The sequence below is a fragment of the Schizophyllum commune genome, assembly GCF_000143185.2.
Source record: "Schizophyllum commune H4-8 unplaced genomic scaffold SCHCOscaffold_19, whole genome shotgun sequence".
Taxonomy (NCBI): Eukaryota; Fungi; Basidiomycota; class Agaricomycetes; order Agaricales; family Schizophyllaceae; genus Schizophyllum; species Schizophyllum commune.
The window spans coordinates 60,561-80,638 of NW_026089556.1; the positions used below are offsets into that span (position 1 = coordinate 60,561).

The window sequence follows — 20,078 nt, forward strand, 5'->3', positions numbered from 1 at the left end:
AGGCTTTCGATTTCAAACTCCGATGCACTCCCTTGACCCTCCGGTGCGGTAGTTCCAGACTCCAGTATGGAGGCTGGTTAACGAGACTAATATAGTCATATACATACAAGATGAGAGGTACTGTTAAACTACGTGAATGTATAACAGATCTTAGAAGTAGATATGTTTCAGTGCTTATATTAACAATAGTAGAGCATAGGAACTACATTATGATATAAGACAATAAGCAGGAATATAGTAACAGGGGCAGGGAAATGATGTAGGAAGTTTTGGTACAAAGTTCTGGCAAATATTCTGGACAGGAACTGGATAAGTCTGGGAAACAGAAAGGTCAAGTACCCTAGAAAGTGTTGAGATAGACCCCAGATCTTGTGGGGTTTATGTATGCTATGACTGACAAAACCTAGACGCCAAGGCTGCAGAATACTGCACACCATACGGGCATAGCCACCGCGGCACCAAGGTAGTCGATGCAGGAGAAGAGTGCCTCGGAGGTGTATGGGTCCGCAAAAGGCGGCTGGTCATATGGACTCTCAGGATATGCCGCCCAGGAGGATGATCAAAAGCAAGATATCAATTTCAGACTTCAGGAGTCTGATGTCTACACACCAAGACAAACATAACGCTAAGGACCTCGCAAAACCGACGTCGATCGATGCACAACATAAACAAGTTGGGATCGGATAGGAGAATTTACGCACAGTGCTCCGCAAGGTCGTCCAGCCAGCTCAAATCGTTGACTAGCCGGGGCCGTCAAGTCATGGTCGGGACAGAGTACTCCGATAGGTATGCCTCGCAAGTCTCTGTCGTAACCGCATTAGTTTGAGCGAGTCAAGCCAAGCCGAGCATGAACGAGGGAGTGCCGAGAGACAGGAGAAAAGAGCCTTGGCCGCAACCATCTGAACGAAGACTCACGCCAGGGAATTTCACTGCCGCAGTTGGCAGTGAGAATAACCAAGCGCCACGCATTCGTAACAAACTGGAAAGAAGTGACTTGCATGTTGGAATGTAACAACGAATTGCGCGTGAATCGATCTGACAGTGACCAACGTCCTGCGTCTTCATAATTCCAAGACGACTGCGTTGTAGACGAATATGCTTAAGCAGGTGAGTATCTGGCGAAGCAAAATATCAGACGACGGCGCGCACAATTGGCCAATATTATCGAGCGGTACCCATGCTCGCGAGGCACAGCCCAGACACAAGTGCGTATGTGCTTCGTGAGGTTGGTACCAGAGAATATCCGCATCGCCCGTGCGCAGACCAGTTTCCTACCTCATTCGTCATTGCGGGTCATGACTCCAAACGACTGCCCAAGGCCAACGTCCGCGAAGTCGGACGCGGGCTTCTAAATCAACGCATTCACCGTGAGAAGACTCGAGCGTGGATTGCCAGCTTCGCCGTCGAGTCCAGTTCCCCATGTATAAGCTCTATCAGCTCCATTGCCAGCAGTCACCGGTTCCATCGGCTCACTCGAAGCTCGCCCGCGATGCGGATCACGGTGTGCGCGAAGACAAGGTCCGAGGATCCGAGCTTGAAGCATTTGCGCGATGCCTTCACGCGGTCGCGCAGGAGGTCGGTGATCAGAGGCGCGACGATATCGAGCGTCCGGGGACGCACAGGTCCGATGAGGACCGACGCTGTCGAGTCCAGCCGGAAGAGCTCCTCGAGACGCCGCCAGTCTGTCGTGAGCGGGTGCTGAAGATTCGCAGGACGCGATAGCAGGCGCGTGAGCAGCAGCAGTACAGGGAGGTGGAGGTGGACAAGCAGGTTATGGTTATCCCGGCCAATGAGGCGCGCAGGTGCGAGCAGCACCTCCCTGGACGTCGATACAGGCGCCCCCGGCCCAATTGCTCGACATATCGGCCGCAGCAGCGAATAGAAGTGCGGCGTGGGGGAGGCGCTCGCCGCCAACGGCTGGCGGTTCACCAGGACCTCCGGCCAGATGCATTGCAGTGAGCGTCGGATCGTACGCCTCCTCGCCCCACCCGCCTATCGCCGTCTCGCGTAACGGTAGCGTACTCTCCGCCTGATGTCGTCCGCCATTTTCACGACCACCAGCAGCATCGTGGGAGGAGGAGCTCTCCTTCATCAGCATGAGCAGGAACTGACAGAACATGACGAGCGCCGCACCGCGTGTGAGCAGCGAGTCAAACGTCCAAGCTGGCGAGATGCCCGCGGGATCATCGTGCTCATGCCCCGCGCGACGGGGATGACAAGGGACTGGTGATGTTGCACGACGACCCGACGGGGCGCGCGCGAATCGGAGGGCGTGCGAGGAGGCGGACCGGCTGTCGTCGGAGCCGTGCGCGTAGCGTGGGCGGTGGGCGTAAGTAGAAGTAGCGTTGGTCCAGGGTCATCGCAGGCCTGCCCCGTCCGAGTTGAACAGCCGCACGGCCACCAGCTTCGCAGCAGCCGACTCGTCGTTGACAAAGTCGAGGATCGACGTCGTGTTGATCTTCGGGTTGCAGAGATCGCTCCCGTTGGGTAAGGTGATCGTCGAAGCACCGGCGGCTCCAAACAGTGGGTGAGGGGCACGAGCTCACGTCTGAGCAGCAAACGGTCGAATAGCAGACGAATATTCTACAGAACAGTGCGTAAATGTGTTGTATGGAGGTCCCAAGGTCAGCTTCGTCGCACACCAACGCAAGCTGGAGGTCGCTCCGAGGCCGAGCACTCTTGAGAACCCGCTGGCGGTCTCTGCTGACCATGGTGATCGAGTGGGACGTTGGTCTATCGTGGATATCTTGTCCGCGTTGTCGGACAAGCGCAGGGGCGGGCGCAAGTTGACGAGCGGGGGGAGGAGATCGCCGAGAGGGCCGGTAGCGAGTCAAGCGCAGATGAGCTACGCTGATCACGGTCCGGTGCGCTGAGGAAGTGCACGTTAGAGCGAGCCTCGACGCGGACGAGCCCGGATTCACGCACTCATTTGCACGACGGGCCGCCATCGATGCGGTCGGTCGTCCTACGCATGGGAGCTGATCACACGGAAGAGCGGCAACCCGGTCCTGGCGCCAGCGGGAGAGACGGATCTTCTCAAGGGCGGTAGGCCAGCCGTGACTGACGCTCGCGAGACCACGCCAGCACGGACGCGGCGCATCCCCAGCATGACGCCGAGGCTTCTGGGAGATGTCCGACGCGTCGACCGAGCCCGGGAGCGAGCGAGAAGGAGCCAAACATTGCAGAAGCCGGGAGGGAGGCGCCGACCTGTCAGAGCCTGCTTGTTCGTCAGCGATGGTAGAAAGAAGGAGATGCAGAGTACGCACCTGCGACCCTCGCCTCATCGCGCCCTGCCTGCGCGGGTCAGCGTGGCGACGACTTCAAGCCGCTGGTCGCAAGCGGCACGGTGCCCCGAAGGAGGACGCATGTCCAGCAACGACGGCGAGACAGCTGTTCGTGCGTGAGCGTGGTCGAGAGAGAACGCAGGCAGGCGCTCACCTAATCTCACTGCCGTCGATCGTCCACGCCCCACGGAAGCCCCAGACGCCGGAGATGCGAGCGGCGCTGCATGCGCTGTGCTTTGTTGAAGAAAGCAAGGAAGGGGGAGCTTGGAAAACCGTACCTCTGAGCCAGGGAGCTGGGACATCATGGGGGAAGGGTCGAGGAGGCCGACCGACGGCATCTGCCGTCCGCAAGTGGCGTGCCGCGCCCTCGGCACCATCAAGGCGATTACTATGTATGGTAGGCTGGCTGTGTCCGCCGCGTCGCCGTCAGTTCGAATCTCGACGTTCAGGCCTTTCGACGTGCACGCACGCCCGAGACACGCCACGCCATCAGAGGCCCCGGCAGGGCACAGGCAGCTCACTACTAACGCATTCCTATGCTGATTGCGACGCTGATCCTGTTTACGATTCATAGTTAACGTCGTGCTCGATACCGCTCGCCTCTTATAATTGTACGAGCACGAATCATCATGTATTGGTAAGCGACTTGGATACGCTAGAGCAAGGTTGGGGGCACATGTCCAAGATACAGGTCTTACGCAGCTTTTACACGTTGTAGCGAGATACCAGGTGAGAAATACAGACCGATACAATAACAGCTAGCCTGCGTCCCTCTTCTCGAACTTCCGATTGCAAGACGTTTAGGGAGATCGCGCTCTTGTCCGGGTGCCACTTCAGTTGCTCGCTCTTCAGGATGCTGACCGGCTTCTTATCGTGGACACCGGGGCGCTTCGGATCGAGAAGAAAGGAATGGATGGCGTCCTCCGTAAGACTAGCCTCTCCTGCAAAGTCGTGGACGGGCCAAGGGAAGACATCAAGAGACAGTGCGCCAATGGGAACTGTGGCTGCCTTGATACGCTTCCATCGCTTGTCGTATAACTCAAACTCGTTTTGCGGCGGTTTCATAGCGTCGAGTTGGTCAAGAAGTATCAGACGGGCCTGATACTCTTTTGCGGCGCTCTCCCTCGCGGTCTCGAGGTCATTGCGCAACCCTTCGACGATCTTTTGGTGCTTGCGGATGAGCTCCTCTCGCTCCCTCTTGGCCTCCTCAAGCTCCGAGCGCATCTCTTTGACGGCTCTCTGATGCTCGCGAACAAGGGTCTGGCGGTCACTGCTGGCAGTTCCGCGTGCGGCCTCGAGTGCGATACGCATTCCTTCGACAGTCCTCTGGTGCTCGCTAATGAGGTCCTGACGCTCGCTGTTGACGGTCGCGAGCTCAAGGCGGAGCTCATCAACGGCTGCCTGATGCTCGCGAGCAAGCTCCTGGCGGTCTCCGCTGGCGGTCTCGTGTGCGATCTCGAGGTCATTACGCAACCCTTCGACGATCTTTTGGTGCTTGCGGATGAGCTCCTCTCGCTCCCTCTTGGCCTTCTCAAGCTCCGAGCGCATCTCTTTGACGGCTCTCTGATGCTCGCGAACAAGGGTCTGGCGGTCACTGCTGGCAGTTCCGCGTGCGGCCTCGAGTGCGATACGCATTCCTTCGACAGTCCTCTGGTGCTCGCTAATGAGGTCCTGACGCTCGCTGTTGACGGTCGCGAGCTCAAGGCGGAGCTCATCAACGGCTGCCTGATGCTCGCGAGCAAGCGCCTGGAGATCTCCCTTGGCGGTCTTGCGAGCGCTATCGAGTTGGAGGAGCAGCTCATCCACCGTGTCCTGGTGCGAGCGAGCGAGCCCCTCTCGCTCTTTCTCAGCGGCACCGAGGGCATCCTCGAGTCGAAGGCGCGTCACCTCAAGGGCTTGCTGATGAGCGCGAAGTTTCTCAGCTAGATCCATGAGTCTGGTAGCGCTAGCGTTCGCCACGACCAGCTCAGCCTCCAGGCGGCAAATCTCCTTGCCGCTGTCGACGCGCAAGTCTTCGAGCTTCGCACGGATGCTTTCAAGCTCGGTCTGCAGAGAGACCTGTCGCGCACGATATCGGACACGGAGTTGATCGTTTGTAAGTCCACTCATGGAGTCATCGACGGTATCGTTCCCAGTGCGCAGAGCGAGCAAGTACTTGGCGCGCTTGCGCGCGCTCTTCGCGTCTGCGTCAGGGCCAAACATGCATACTGCGACGGCGCGTTGAGGGGAGGGCGAAGGTCCAACATTAGCAGGGGCGGCGTTAGATCCGAGAAGCTCCTTCGCTAGTGTGAGGTTCGAGGGGTCTCGTGAAGTGTATTCACTCACAGGACGTGCGCCAGTGATCTGCCTCGAAGCGCTTACACGGGCAGAGAACAGTGGGTTTTGGTTCGTGCGCGGGTACGGATGATGGCGACATCTAGTTGCTTGTTGGTTGGGCGATAGTGTGGTGGGAGACGGGATTGAGGGATTAGAAGCAGCAGAGAATTCGAGGGCCCTCATGGCGGCTGGTTGCTTGAAAGCTCCAACCTTGGCAGAGTATATAAGTAGGCCTACCGTCTTTGGTCCTAGCACTCTAAGGGGGCAAAGACCAAAGGTCGGCAAAGATCTTTAGGACCATCAGATAATGATAGACAAAGCATTGAGTCAAGGAACGACCAAAGAGTGGTTATACCGGAGGACAGAGGGATATCTTAAACGAGAATGGAAGATTGAATGGCTTACAGCGCTTTGCAGAATCGCCGTTGTCAAACTGTGGCGTTCCAGCTTCCTGGTAGGTCGTGCACTGACCTTTGACCTCTCTTGGGCGAAGAGCGTACATGAGAGGGTATACACATTTCCCATAGCCCTTGGTACGTATTCACGGAAGACTGTAGCCAAGGCAAATTTGATGAGCGTGGAATCGATTGAGCGGGCCCATGACAGGAAACGGTCTAGGTTCCGCGCGTGTATGCTCGGAAGTTGCCGAGAGAAGGTATGATGCGCGCCCTTTCAGCTTGGGGCGGGAAGCTGGAAGCAAGCATCTGTTCGTCGCGGAATTGTGCGCCAAGCGCTGCAAATCGCTTGCAGGTTTCGCATCATATTGAATGACACAGTAAGTGATGAGCGTATATCTCCACGCAAGCTTTGCATAGGCCGCGGAAGAGGCAGGGGTTTGAAGACTGAGGAACAGCACCTGGAGGTGCAACCATCGGGTGGGGCACTGATGAGCTAGGAGGACTGCGTGGTGTCTCCCGCCTGTCGGGGCGTGCGTGCACGTCGAAAGGCCTGAACGGCGAGATTCGAACTGACGGCGACGCGGCGGACACAGCCAGCCTACCATACATAGTAATCGCCTTGATGGTGCCGAGGGCGCGGCACGCCACTTGCGGACGGCAGATGCCGTCGGTCGGCCTCCTCGACCCTTCCCCCATGATGTCCCAGCTCCCTGGCTCAGAGGTACGGTTTTCCAAGCTCCCCCTTCCTTGCTTTCTTCAACAAAGCACAGCGCATGCAGCGCCGCTCGCATCTCCGGCGTCTGGGGCTTCCGTGGGGCGTGGACGATCGACGGCAGTGAGATTAGGTGAGCGCCTGCCTGCGTTCTCTCTCGACCACGCTCACGCACGAACAGCTGTCTCGCCGTCGTTGCTGGACATGCGTCCTCCTTCGGGGCACCGTGCCGCTTGCGACCAGCGGCTTGAAGTCGTCGCCACGCTGACCCGCGCAGGCAGGGCGCGATGAGGCGAGGGTCGCAGGTGCGTACTCTGCATCTCCTTCTTTCTACCATCGCTGACGAACAAGCAGGCTCTGACAGGTCGGCGCCTCCCTCCCGGCTTCTGCAATGTTTGGCTCCTTCTCGCTCGCTCCCGGGCTCGGTCGACGCGTCGGACATCTCCCAGAAGCCTCGGCGTCATGCTGGGGATGCGCCGCGTCCGTGCTGGCGTGGTCTCGCGAGCGTCAGTCACGGCTGGCCTACCGCCCTTGAGAAGATCCGTCTCTCCCGCTGGCGCCAGGACCGGGTTGCCGCTCTTCCGTGTGATCAGCTCCCATGCGTAGGACGACCGACCGCATCGATGGCGGCCCGTCGTGCAAATGAGTGCGTGAATCCGGGCTCGTCCGCGTCGAGGCTCGCTCTAACGTGCACTTCCTCAGCGCACCGGACCGTGATCAGCGTAGCTCATCTGCGCTTGACTCGCTACCGGCCCTCTCGGCGATCTCCTCCCCCCGCTCGTCAACTTGCGCCCGCCCCTGCGCTTGTCCGACAACGCGGACAAGATATCCACGATAGACCAACGTCCCACTCGATCACCATGGTCAGCAGAGACCGCCAGCGGGTTCTCAAGAGTGCTCGGCCTCGGAGCGACCTCCAGCTTGCGTTGGTGTGCGACGAAGCTGACCTTGGGACCTCCATACAACACATTTACGCACTGTTCTGTAGAATATTCGTCTGCTATTCGACCGTTTGCTGCTCAGACGTGAGCTCGTGCCCCTCACCCACTGTTTGGAGCCGCCGGTGCTTCGACGATCACCTTACCCAACGGGAGCGATCTCTGCAACCCGAAGATCAACACGACGTCGATCCTCGACTTTGTCAACGACGAGTCGGCTGCTGCGAAGCTGGTGGCCGTGCGGCTGTTCAACTCGGACGGGGCAGGCCTGCGATGACCCTGGACCAACGCTACTTCTACTTACGCCCACCGCCCACGCTACGCGCACGGCTCCGACGACAGCCGGTCCGCCTCCTCGCACGCCCTCCGATTCGCGCGCGCCCCGTCGGGTCGTCGTGCAACATCACCAGTCCCTTGTCATCCCCGTCGCGCGGGGCATGAGCACGATGATCCCGCGGGCATCTCGCCAGCTTGGACGTTTGACTCGCTGCTCACACGCGGTGCGGCGCTCGTCATGTTCTGTCAGTTCCTGCTCATGCTGATGAAGGAGAGCTCCTCCTCCCACGATGCTGCTGGTGGTCGTGAAAATGGCGGACGACATCAGGCGGAGAGTACGCTACCGTTACGCGAGACGGCGATAGGCGGGTGGGGCGAGGAGGCGTACGATCCGACGCTCACTGCAATGCATCTGGCCGGAGGTCCTGGTGAACCGCCAGCCGTTGGCGGCGAGCGCCTCCCCCACGCCGCACTTCTATTCGCTGCTGCGGCCGATATGTCGAGCAATTGGGCCGGGGGCGCCTGTATCGACGTCCAGGGAGGTGCTGCTCGCACCTGCGCGCCTCATTGGCTGGGATAACCATAACCTGCTTGTCCACCTCCACCTCCCTGTACTGCTGCTGCTCACGCGCCTGCTATCGCGTCCTGCGAATCTTCAGCACCCGCTCACGACAGACTGGCGGCGTCTCGAGGAGCTCTTCCGGCTGGACTCGACAGCGTCGGTCCTCATCGGACCTGTGCGTCCCCGGACGCTCGATATCGTCGCGCCTCTGATCACCGACCTCCTGCGCGACCGCGTGAAGGCATCGCGCAAATGCTTCAAGCTCGGATCCTCGGACCTTGTCTTCGCGCACACCGTGATCCGCATCGCGGGCGAGCTTCGAGTGAGCCGATGGAACCGGTGACTGCTGGCAATGGAGCTGATAGAGCTGATGTTCGAGGGATGTTATGCGTCATCGGACCCGCCAGCAGTGAGGGAATCGTTTGCGGGTGGAAGGTGCTTCCTCAACAGTCCTGGACCCAACGGTGACGCCGGCGCTTCACATCCGGGTCGTCTCACAGCGAATGCGTTGGTGGGGAAGCACGCGTGCGACTTTGCGGAGAATGGTCTCCACGCACCATTGGGAGCTTCTCGGACGAGGCAAGTCCCGCAACTGGCATTTGGGTTACGCACCTGACTCGCCCACAGGCGATGCTGGAACTCTCTCTCTGATGCTGCATCATCGGTATCGACCTCACGAAGCACACACGGACCTACGTGCCTGCCTTTGGCGGTCGCCTCGCGAGCAGGACGAGGTGTCATACCTTTACCGATTTCCGCACCACTGCGCGTCGTCTTAGATATCCTGCGCGCTGTTTGTTCATATGCGAGCCATGGAATGTACTTCCCACCTCCTTGACTGTCCACGCCATCAATGCAAACTCAGTAAGCACTGACTGCGCAACGCTACACTATCGTGAGCGCTGAGATCGTAGGATGGTTGCGTCATTGCGAGGGCACGATAGATCCACTTTCATGGACACCAAGACTGCTATTAAACGGGACGATACGGTGGAAAAATGGCTGAATTGCGAAATCACTGTCCTCCCCCTTCCTCGTTACGCATGTAGTACCCATACATATAGATGCAAAGCATGCAAGCCCAGTAAATGCAATAGGGCAGGAATGCCATGCCGCAGGCAATGCAACCCCTCGACATCCGTGATCCCGGCAACGGGGCTTCCTTCCTATATATGATGATGTCAGTGGACTTCAGTATGCTGGACCCCGCAAAAGCCAGTATATGCCCTTCCGCCGTGGTGCATGTCTAAGCGCGATGCGTCAGCTCCAGTCAGAAAGAAGGCAGAGAGAGATACACACCGCTACAGGCTGTACTAATCCCCCTTTTGGGTAATCCAGAACCTGAACCTTGGAAGGATCGTCGACGTCGTAAAGCACTGCATGGCCGTTGTCTGTTCCTGCGAGCAAGACCCTGCTACCCTCCCCAAAGGCTAGATGCATGGGATACAGGATGCTGTTCGCGCATGGAATCGAAACTGGCGGTACGTCGTTGCTCATGGAGACGATCTCGATGGATCGGCCTGTATATGCTGCATAGCGTTGCGCGACAGGATCGAAAGCGACGGAAGCACTTAATTACTTTGTCAGACATATATGTCAAACGCTTCGCGATATGAATGGGTTTACATGAGTCGGGGCGCATCTTCCCTGGCGCCTACCTTCATACCCGATTCACAATCGTATCGTGAGCTGTCAAATCATGAGATCAGCTTTCTGGTGTGGGTGTGATCGCACTTGCATTACACCGCCAGCTCGATTAAAAACTACGAGAGTATGACCGAGTTGGTCGAACTTGACGTGTTGGGGAAAGCAGCCTTGATCCAATGTGATGATGAATTTCTCGAGGACAACAGCATCGACGGTAACAGTTGACACGACAATAGTGCCGTTGGTCAAGGCGGCAGCTATGAGACTCCCAGACTCGTCGGCAGGGACTTCGGCATGATACACGTCCAAGGACACGACCTCAGTCGCGCCACTCAGCTTCAAGCGCCTCGAGCGCACGAAGGCCTGGAAATGTGTGAGTCATACATATGGCAGAATCTTTGACAAATACGCGCCTGCTTGGTCTCGTCGAAGGTCCATAACAACACGTCCCCGAGTTTGGAACATAGAACCAAGATCTCGACGCTATTCTCGACGAAGAACAGCCAGGCTGAGCGAGTGTATAGATGCTTCTCGCGATACTCAGCACGAGAGTAAGGCACAGTCACTTTGTCTTGTCCTCCCAAATTCCATACAGACACCCCGTCGTAGCCTGTCATCGAGTCAACACGACCGTTAGATGTCGCATATCAGTGAAGCCTGAGACGCTGACCAGTTATTGCTAGGTATTTACCCCTTGAAGAGAAGGATAGGGAGGTTATCCCATCCTTCTGATCAGCAATTGTCGTCCAGTATGTATATTCGGACGAAGGCCGGGCCATGGACGTGAAGTGGTGTGCGCAGAAAGTCTTCCTGAGCGTTCGTGAGCTGACGAGCCGACGGAGGAATCAAATCAATGGAAGTTATAGGGTCAGGTTGGCCTGTCTCACCTTACAATGGTGAATGCGCAGTGAATACGCGAGGAGAAGTCTGGGTCAAAGAGAATATCGTGTGACCAGAATGCGACTGTGACATGCATCAAGCCACGTGCAGCATCGGCCTGCAGGCGCCTCGGCTTTTACCGAATGCTCTCCCAAGTCCGCAATGTCTCGCCGAGTCCCCTGAACTGCCTCGTTCCCCGCCCCACGGAGAGCGGCAACGTGTGCTTCGAGCTCACCTCCAGTGCGATTGCTCCACTCCTGTTGAGTCATGATCAGGTCTCTCTCTCTTCTTCAACATTCGGGCCCGCGTCGTCTGGCATGCTGCGCACATGGAAATATGGATGTAAATGCTACTTCAGGAGATGCGCGAAATTGTGCAGGAAGCCCACTGGAACTGCCGCCGACCGACGTTGTGGAGCCATCTCCTATCCGCCCCAGGTGCAGAATCAACCGCACAACGTCGCCATCGACTTGCGGCTCCTACTGCTCAATGCGCTTCCGTGTATCTCTTCAGCATCTGAGCGCGCTAGCCGCCGGCGCGCCTTCTCATCAGATGCAGGCGCAACGTCCGCAACAAATCTCGGCGCTTAACGAGGCGCTACTCAGATACAATTTTTTGTGTTTTCCTTGCAGCAACAGCGGTCTTTCCGGTCCAGCGGACCTGACGCTGTGCTTGTCTCAGTTTGCTGATCATCTGGTGAAACGCGCCATCTGAGTGAAGCGCGTCATATCCTCTGTCGCTCTGTTTGTTCTTGGTGCTGACGGTCCCATCGACGTTTCCCCGGTATCCACGAACAGCAGGGTACTTGCCAGGCTCTTCACCTGACAGGAAACCACAGCTTCAGCGCGGCCGAAAGGGGATTTCGAGGTCTGAGGGCGCAATATATTTGGGATTGGCGGAAGAATAGCATACTACAATAGGTAAATGCTTTCCGTAACCATATGCTCATATCTCAATTCCTGTCCATAGCTGCGGCCATGTGGACCATCGATCTCATTGGCAGATGGCGTGCGGACGCGTTGAACAGCTTCTGGGAGGAAAGAATTCACAGAGGCGTCAGTGGTGCATGATTTCCCTGACGCTGTGAGCCCTAGCGGGGGAGAGCATCTGTGCGTAGATGAACCTTGCGAGAGTTCGGGGGGACGCACGGCAGACTGATTGTGCCTCTTCTGTCTCGGTCTGGATCTCCTATGGCGTGGCGAGGTACGGAAAGAGACAGAGCACGTACGTCAGCCAATCGTTCTGTTGCCACTGCGGGACCAAGTTCAACTCGCACTCCTGCGTCCCAAATCAGACCCTGAGCCACGCCCAAAAGAACCAAGTCGCGACAGATTAATACCGGTCTCACACAAAAAGCACGCATCTGTTTTACTTGTACACAGTAGAGGTGGAACCCGTTGGTCGATATGCGCAGCGAAGTCCTCGAACTGTGAGGCCATTGATATTGAGTTGTAAGAGGAAGAAAATATCCGCGAAGAGGATTATTCGCATTAATGGATCAAGAGAGAAATAGCCGAAAGCGAGTAGGGTGAGAAGGATGCGTTCGAGATCAGCATATGTAAGCAGAACATTACAGGGGATCGTAGTCTAGGTGTATCTATACCCCTGCCTGTCATTTGTGGCGCTTTGCCGCGTCGCCCTTCTTGCGATGCTCAGGGTTGTACTTGTAGCCTGGGTACATGCGCTTATGATCCGCCTTCACGCGGTCTGCGAGCTGCCGATAGTAATCGCGACTTTCGTCCGGGAGCTCACGCCAGGCGCGGCCGGCGTCGCGACTGACTTGGCGATGGTTGCGCTCAGAGGGGTTCGCCTTCTGCTCCTCCCAGTATTTTGATCTGAATACCATAAAAGCGTTGGGAGGACGTGGTATGTGGTCGCCACCGCGACGGCGGGAGTGCGAGTTCGAGCGGGTGGGGGGCTTGTATATCATGTCGTTCTCCGTGATGGTCCAGCCCAAGTTTGACCCCTGCGCAAAGTTGTCGTTGCTGGCAGCTGGGAAAGACTGCTCTGACAGCGAGAGCGTGGCGTTCCCCACGGTGGCGCTGGAGCTCGACTCTGCCGCCTGCGTGAAGACGTCAGGCAGCGAGCGTGTCTTTGCCGTGCGCGCGCTGCCGACGAGCGAGTTGGATAGGTGGGCAGGCCAGAGCCAATCGGCATCGTCGCTAGACATCTCCGGGAACCGATACCCTGAATCAGACCAGGTGGTAGTCATGGCGGTGGGCTCAGGGGGAGGGTTGGGGAGGTCAGACAGCGACCGCGACCGCGTCGTTCGCGAGCCGCCGAGGAGTGACTTGGACTGATGCGGAGGCGCGTGCATGCTGACACTGCCCTCCAACCTCTGCGCCTCTTCGAGACCATACACCTCCTCCATGATCGAACGGGACTGAGGATCCGACCAATCGGCAGGCATGAGCATGGGGGGCGTCGGCGACCTCGCCACTCGGCCGTCATCTTGCGCGACAGATGATTGTTCGTGCGAGTCCTTCGTCTGCTTGCGTTTGGCTGCGTTGAAGTATTGTTCCCGCTCCGCGACCGTGAGGGCCTTCCAGGCAGCCGTTGCGACGTTGCATATATGCAGGCAGCGGCCGCGGATGCTGGCCACGTCAGCGCTGAACTGAGTCTTTAAGAAGCAAGCCAAGGCGGCTTCGAATTCGTCCTCGTGCTCGTTCGAGCTCAAGTCTGCAGGTGTGGATGCCGAGGCAGGTGGTGAAGAGCGGGTCGTGCTCGCAAGGGGAAGGGCCATGCTCGCAGGCGGAGGGGCCATGCTCGCAGGCGGAGGGGTCATGCTCGCAGGCGGAGGGGCCATGCTCGCAGGCGGAGGGGCCATGCTCGCAGGCGGAGGGGCCATGCTCGCAGGCGGAGGGGCCATGCTCGCAGGCGGAGGGGCCATGCTCGCAGGCGGAGGTGTAACAATGGTCGTATCCGTCTGTGACGCCGCCGGAACAGAGTCCTGCTGAGCAGAGTTCTCATTATCCTCCTCCTCCGGCGAGGATTCCTCTGAAGAGTGGTGTGAGGAAAACCGCGGGTACCTGACAAGGGAACTACTCACTGTAGTTCGGAGGCGGGCGCTCGAATAAGCGCACAGAACGTCTGGAGGGAAAGCGTCGGTCAGCCGGCATGATAAAAGCGATGTTGAGAGTAAGAGATCGCGGGAAGAGAGAAATAGACCGGGCGGCCTGCTCTAGCTAGACGCATCGGGGGGTTTTTGTATGGCACGAATCGCCTTGCCCGCTGGGGATATAGACGGACGTCTCTGAGAACGAGAAAGGCGTATCAGTATATAAGCACGGAACCATGTCCTCGAGGTCTTCATCACACACGTTCCAATCCTGCGTGCAATGTATGCAAGGCACTAAAGAAATTCATGGCGACATACCGACAACTTGGGCAATTTTGTGCAGCTCAAAGATGGTCGTTGCGATAGAGGCTAGAGTCGAAATAAAGAGGAATGAAGCGCTGACAGCAACGCACTGGCGGACACACAGATGGCCACGAGCTTCGAAGGGAGGCTACAGTGAGTCATTGACGAGTTTCTCCCGCGCTCGAGACTGGGCGGCGGGAGCGTCATGAGGCATCGGAAAGAGTTCTACGTGCTGCGCGCCTTTGACGATGAACTTCCGATAAGACATCGCCGGAGTTTGTCTCATGAAAGACTAGCGCGCATGTTCCGGGGGTGGAAAGTTGACGATGCGTGTCGAGCTTCGTTGCATGCACGAGGTCGTTTGGTACAAACAGGGAGCCGACGTGCTGAAAGCAAGCTATCTTGTCGCGAACAAGCGAAGGAGGTAGAAAGAATCAAATCCAGAAGCAAGGTGATATTTGTGACTTCTTACTAAGGGGTAGAAGCTGGAAGTTACAAGGAAGGGCCTCTTGCGATGCCTCAAGTTCCGGCAACGTCCGAGGACGTGATGGCCAATTTCCCGTCATGGCACCCACGTGGCTGCCGCCCGAGGGCTCGGCGCCTCGTCGCCTGTACTCCTTCTCGTGCTCTCCTCGCCTCGCTGACCACAGACGGGGTACATCACAAAAGCATAATGCAAGACTACCATGGCTACATTGTCCTCCAGTATCACACCCTGGGCGATTCTTTGCGTCCAGAGAGCGGAAGAACTGAAGCCGCGATTATAACAGCAGCATGTCAAGCTGTCGCAGTCTGAGCGCGCCCCTTCGAGGTCAAAGCCACGATCGCCCGCAAAATGGGACCTCATGGTATGTGAACAGTGACCCTCTGTTCGTGGTCTGACGCGTCCCAGAACGCGACAGCAAGCAACGGACTCACCTTCGGGCGCTGCAACATCTTGCCCCTCCCCAGAGACGCGCACATCGAGACTACTTGGAAGGAAGTTCCGATGACTACGCCTTCGCTCACGCCCCTGACGAACTGTACGGCTATCCACCTTCACCGCCCTATCCCGCGACAGTTCATCAGAGCCATGCTCAGCCGTTGCTACCACCTCATATAATTCCTCGCGTCCTCTACGGCGCTGAGCGCCGCATACACCACTGTACTCAAGATCATCCATACGTTTTCCCAATGAATCCGTATTATGGACCCCCCCTATCATCGCAAACTCTACCAGCACCTTCACGATATCGACCGCGACGCAAAGACAGGAAGTCACACATTCCGCGCCCGCCCAACGCATTCATGCTGTTTCGCTCTCACTTCCTGCGCCAGACGCATCATGTGGAGAAGCGCCAGCAGCATCTGAGCCGTCTGGCCGGCGAAGAGTGGCACCGGCTCCCTGGTTCAGAGCGCGACAGGTGGACGCAGCACGCGGACTATGTAGCGCAGCGACACCAGGAAGAGTTCCCGTACTATAAGTATACACCGCGACGAAGGGGTGGTGGTGGGACCAATACGGACTTCGAGCACACATCGGCGCGATTGACTGTACTCGCATGCGATGCCAACAGCGAGGGCTCAAAGGACTCGTACGGGATACGGGCCGATGATACGCTCGATGACGAACAAACTTCTAGGCAACCCGCGGCGCTGACCTTGCCTCCACTGCGGTCGTCTTTGCCTCACCTCGCCTCCCGACCACCGCTGATACTGCCTGCGGACATCGATCCGCCAAAGACCTCGACACCCCTTCCAATGCTCCTCGAAGCGTCCATCCCCTTTCATCAGGGCTTCCGACCTGGTGCCGCCCCGCAGTGGTTGTCGGGAGAGGCAGCGGACGATCGCCCCGCGTCTGCCGCCGACCTAGTACCTCTGCGGCGACAAGACTTCTCCCAAGAATTGCTACCACAGCCTGCTGCGCCCACAGCCGTCTCCCAGATAGTACACGGGCGGTCTGGGCTCGATACCAACGTCGATGTGCAGAACCTCTCCCAGGTCGCGGTACGCTCTGGTCCGATACAAACTTCGGCGCACTCACACATGCACACAGGATGTATCGAGCGCCGGCTTACCCGCGTACGCTGAGGCCCCCATGGTCTTAGCAAACGAGCACGAACCTTGGGCATATACGTCGCATGGCGCCGCCGAACAGAATGTATTGAGCGACCTCCCCTACTCATCCGTTTTTTCCTTTGCAGCCGACCACTCATGCAGTGGGCCTTCCGTCTCGATCTAGATTCTATGTTCGCTGGGGCTGTCATCTTCGTAGATAAAGCAGCGAAAGGACTGGCAAATGTGTTTCCATAGCGTTCATAACATAGACTATAGCAGCAGTCTGGTAGGTCCAGACGTCAATGGCAGTTGCTATTCGTGCACGTGTTCAGTGATCCGGCTCCGAAGCGGCATATTCCGAACCAAAATTACAAACATACAACTGTCCCACGGTATCTCAAGCTTTCAAGCGTTGTCGGAACCTGACCCCAGTCTTCGAAAGAATGGCCGTCGTTGATCGATGGTGATCCCGCGAACAGCAAGTGAGAAAAGTGGGAATGTCCCTTACGACATCATAGAATCGGCCTGCGATCGCTTTCGCGACTCCATCAGCAATAACCTTTCATACGTACGCTGGAGTAGCCTCTATCCGCGGGGCGGAATGGTGAAGGCCCCGGAAGGGATGGATGATGACTGCCCGTGGGCGCACTACTGTACACACAAGCATACGGCTGGGCCAGACGGTCCGGTCGGTCTAAACAGCTCCGTCCCTCGCCCTGTAGCCCTACCCTAGGGCCGGTATCTAGGATGCTCGCTTTGTTGCCTTGTGCACGCGAGAACACTTCCCAGCGACGGATCAGGAACGCCGTGAGGGGTTCGAAGGTACAAAGACCAGAGATTTGATCCGTCGATACGCACGCGCGAGTCACATGAAGGTTGAATTTGTGCTGGCCAATATATCACGTACAAGCGATGTACCGGAAGGAGATCACGCAGCGAGAAGCCCGGGAAGAAGGGCGATGGTAGCAGTCAGAACATCATGTATTTCGAGTGAAAGCAGTGGAGCGTAATCCGAAGAGTCTTATCCGCGTTTTTGAAAGCGGCGACGACAGGAGCGACTGTACGTGTACTTGATGCGATGCGTATATATATGCATAGGGCCATACGCAGCCTCACCAGCTGGACGTGGAGGGCGAGGCGGCGATGGCGGTCGCGGCGGGGGGAAACAGAAGAATTTCTGCAGAGGAGGTACAGTCACTGCGTTCGCATTCGCCCACGCCACAGCCTGCGCGCGAAGCTGGTAGCACAAGGGGAAATCTTGATACAGAGGGATGGCCGCCCGACACAGAGGACAGTTTGCACTACGCTGAGCGTGGTAGTGGGAAGACAAGCACGCCTGGCAGAATACGTGCCCACAGTTCAGCCTAATAGGACATCAGTGGTGGTTCACAAGAGGCGGTGGATAATTGACGCACATGCGAGGCAGAAAATTGGGCTCCATGCAAACTGGGCACGTTATTGCGGTTCTCTCTCTCTTCGATAGTTCATCGAGCTGGCTCTTGGCGACCTGTATCCGTCTTTAACCTCGTACAAGAAATTTCGATCGAAGAACATACCTGCAAATCAGCTTGTATGTCCTCGAAGGCCGCTAGGACTGTGTTCGTAGAGCTGGGGCTAGCGTTCTGTGAGGCAACTTAGTCTGATGCCAAATGGGAAAAATCCAGACCGTACCTCCACAAGAACGTATTCAGAGTCGTCAGAGATTTTAGCGATCGCGTTGTGCGTGATGCCACGAGCCCTGGACTTCTTTGGGACACCACGACTGATATCGACAGGTTTCGTCTTGCTCGGTGGGGAGTACGGAGCTGCGTCAATACGAGCGCGGACGGAACTACGCCCAGACTGGCGTCGGAGGGATGGTGTCATATCAGAGAGCTTTCTCGTATTGGGGAGCTATGGCTGAAGAAGCGCGCAATTTATAAGTACGCACAGGATGTATTTCATTGGGCAGGTTGACAAAGACCTTGAATCGCAACAGATGTTGAAGGGTGTGAATGGGACCGATTGAAGAAGAAAGATCTTTCAAGGCGTTTGACCACGAGGCCATTGTTAGGCGTTTCCCGTTGATCCGTTGGAAAGTCCATGCATCAATCTCGTCCCCATTGATCCGATCTAAAGGTCAATCACGCACGTTTGTTGGTCATCATCAAACGCGTGAGCCTTGCTTCTTCTTTCCGTCTTCGTTTCCATCTTTACGATGCAAGCACCCGAAGGCTTATTCGGTGAGGCTTTCTCCTTATTTCCTCTTTTCAACTTATTGTCCTTTCGACTCAAACACCTGCATATGCCGGATTGTAGGGTCGCGAATTGTGGCAGTATATAAAGTGCCTTCGGTGTCGGCCTCGCATGTGGCTCCTCTGATAGCTAACTCATCTACACGACTGAGCACCTCCTCCTCGCTTGAAGATCAATGAATGAAGACATACAGGACGCGGACACCAGCTTGGCGGGCATGATAGGGCGCGCGAAGGCGGCCGCTCGTGAACTCATGACATTCCTTACCCCACAGGTACTTACGTTGGGAGAGTGACGAGAAAACCCTCGAATATCAGCCCCATTTTCAGCAGCCACCGATTCCATGAACTCACTCGAAGCTCGCTCGTGATGCAGATCGTGGTGTGTGCGAAGATGCATTCCGTGGATCCGGGCTTGTGTTAGTCGCGCAGTGCTTTCACGAGCTCGCGCAGGACATCGCTGATCACGCGCTCGACGACATCGAGCGTTCGGGGATGCATGAGTACAATGAGGGTCGACACTATCGAGTCCGGCCGGAAGAGCTCTTCGAGACGCCGCCACTCCGTCGCGAGCGGGTGCTGAAGGTTCGTAGGACGCGGTAGCAGGCGCGTGAGCAGCAGCAGGACAGGGAGCAAGAAGGTGGGCGTGCAGGCCATGGCTGTCCCAGCCAACGAAACACGCAGGCGACTCACCATGGTCTCCACCAACCTGGACGTCGATACAGGCGCCCCGGGCTCGATCGCGCGACAGGTCGACCGCAGCAGCAAGTAGTAGTAGTAGTAGTAGTAGTAGTAGTAGCGAGGCCCTTGCTGCCAGCAGTTGACGGTTCATCAGGACCTCCGGCAGATGCATCGCAGCAAGCGTCGGATCGTACGCCTCTTTGCCCATACCCGCCAAACGCCATCTCGTGTAACCGTAGGTTACGCGCCTGCGTGATGGTCTTCTGGATCGACGAGCAGCCCCAGCCGCGGTCGTCCGCCAACTTCATGACCACCGACAGCACCGTACGACGAGGAGCTCTCCTTCAGAATCAACAGATCTGCACTGACGCAGAGCAACGTCGCCTGCCTCCGTTCCCCGACAGAGGTGCTGGAAGTCGCTGAGTGATACTGGATATGCACGGTGAGGAAGGTGATCCATAGGTTCGGGGTCGTGGCGCATTGACAACATTCGTCCAGGCTGGCGAGACGCCCGCGGGATCATCGTGCTCATGCCTCACGAACCGGCGATGGCAAGGGACAGGTAACGTTGGGCGACGACCCAACGCGGCGCGCGCGATTCGGAGGGTGTGCGAGGAGGCGGACTGGCTGTCGCCGGAGCCGTACACGTAGCGTGGGCGAGGGGGGAGGCGTAAGTGAAAGTAGCGTTAGTCGACGGTCGTTGGGAGCCTGCCCCGTCCAGAGTTGAACATCCGCACGGTCACCAACGTCGCA

The 20,078-nt window shown here is 57.3% G+C and overlaps 6 protein-coding genes across 6 annotated transcripts in view; 2 read left to right on the forward strand and 4 right to left on the reverse strand.

Moving 5' to 3' along the window:
• Positions 1-403: 403 nt before the first annotated feature.
• On the reverse strand, positions 404-5,700 carry SCHCODRAFT_02674002 (uncharacterized protein; the record flags this gene model as incomplete). Its single annotated transcript, XM_003025922.1, has 14 exons — positions 404-517; positions 916-979; positions 1,150-1,271; positions 1,474-1,819; positions 1,860-2,086; positions 2,396-2,514; positions 2,547-2,583; positions 2,643-2,733; positions 2,926-3,217; positions 3,267-3,290; positions 3,449-3,518; positions 3,563-3,841; positions 4,029-5,491; positions 5,610-5,700. The coding sequence occupies 14 exons, from the start codon at positions 5,698-5,700 to the stop codon at positions 404-406; spliced, it is 3,339 nt and encodes a 1,112-aa protein (XP_003025968.1).
• A 1,870-nt stretch (positions 5,701-7,570) lies between these two features.
• On the forward strand, positions 7,571-9,102 carry SCHCODRAFT_02522037 (uncharacterized protein; the record flags this gene model as incomplete). Its single annotated transcript, XM_003025907.2, has 4 exons — positions 7,571-8,057; positions 8,119-8,422; positions 8,463-8,808; positions 8,866-9,102. 4 exons carry the CDS (start codon positions 7,571-7,573, stop codon positions 9,100-9,102), a joined length of 1,374 nt encoding a protein of 457 aa, XP_003025953.1.
• A 3,522-nt stretch (positions 9,103-12,624) lies between these two features.
• Positions 12,625-14,131, reverse strand: SCHCODRAFT_02522080 (uncharacterized protein; the record flags this gene model as incomplete). Its single annotated transcript, XM_003025923.2, has 2 exons — positions 12,625-14,009; positions 14,062-14,131. 2 exons carry the CDS (start codon positions 14,129-14,131, stop codon positions 12,625-12,627), a joined length of 1,455 nt encoding a protein of 484 aa, XP_003025969.1.
• A 1,077-nt stretch (positions 14,132-15,208) lies between these two features.
• Positions 15,209-16,594, forward strand: SCHCODRAFT_02674004 (uncharacterized protein; the record flags this gene model as incomplete). The annotated part of the gene is made up of 3 exons (XM_003025908.2): positions 15,209-15,221; positions 15,266-16,359; positions 16,409-16,594. The coding sequence occupies 3 exons, from the start codon at positions 15,209-15,211 to the stop codon at positions 16,592-16,594; spliced, it is 1,293 nt and encodes a 430-aa protein (XP_003025954.1).
• An 837-nt stretch (positions 16,595-17,431) lies between these two features.
• SCHCODRAFT_02707345 (uncharacterized protein) lies at positions 17,432-18,276 on the reverse strand (the record flags this gene model as incomplete). Its single annotated transcript, XM_050347023.1, has 4 exons — positions 17,432-17,774; positions 17,826-17,917; positions 17,967-18,032; positions 18,082-18,276. The coding sequence occupies 4 exons, from the start codon at positions 18,274-18,276 to the stop codon at positions 17,432-17,434; spliced, it is 696 nt and encodes a 231-aa protein (XP_050196904.1).
• A 788-nt stretch (positions 18,277-19,064) lies between these two features.
• SCHCODRAFT_02603837 (uncharacterized protein) overlaps positions 19,065-20,078 on the reverse strand; it is a gene marked incomplete at both ends in the record, with an annotated part of 1,600 nt that continues 586 nt past the window's right edge. The window contains 3 exons of the mRNA XM_050344060.1: positions 19,065-19,223; positions 19,338-19,450; positions 19,483-19,667. Of these exons, the coding sequence (XP_050196905.1) occupies positions 19,065-19,223; positions 19,338-19,450; positions 19,483-19,667 (457 nt within the window). The remainder of the gene's footprint in view (positions 19,224-19,337; positions 19,451-19,482; positions 19,668-20,078) is intronic.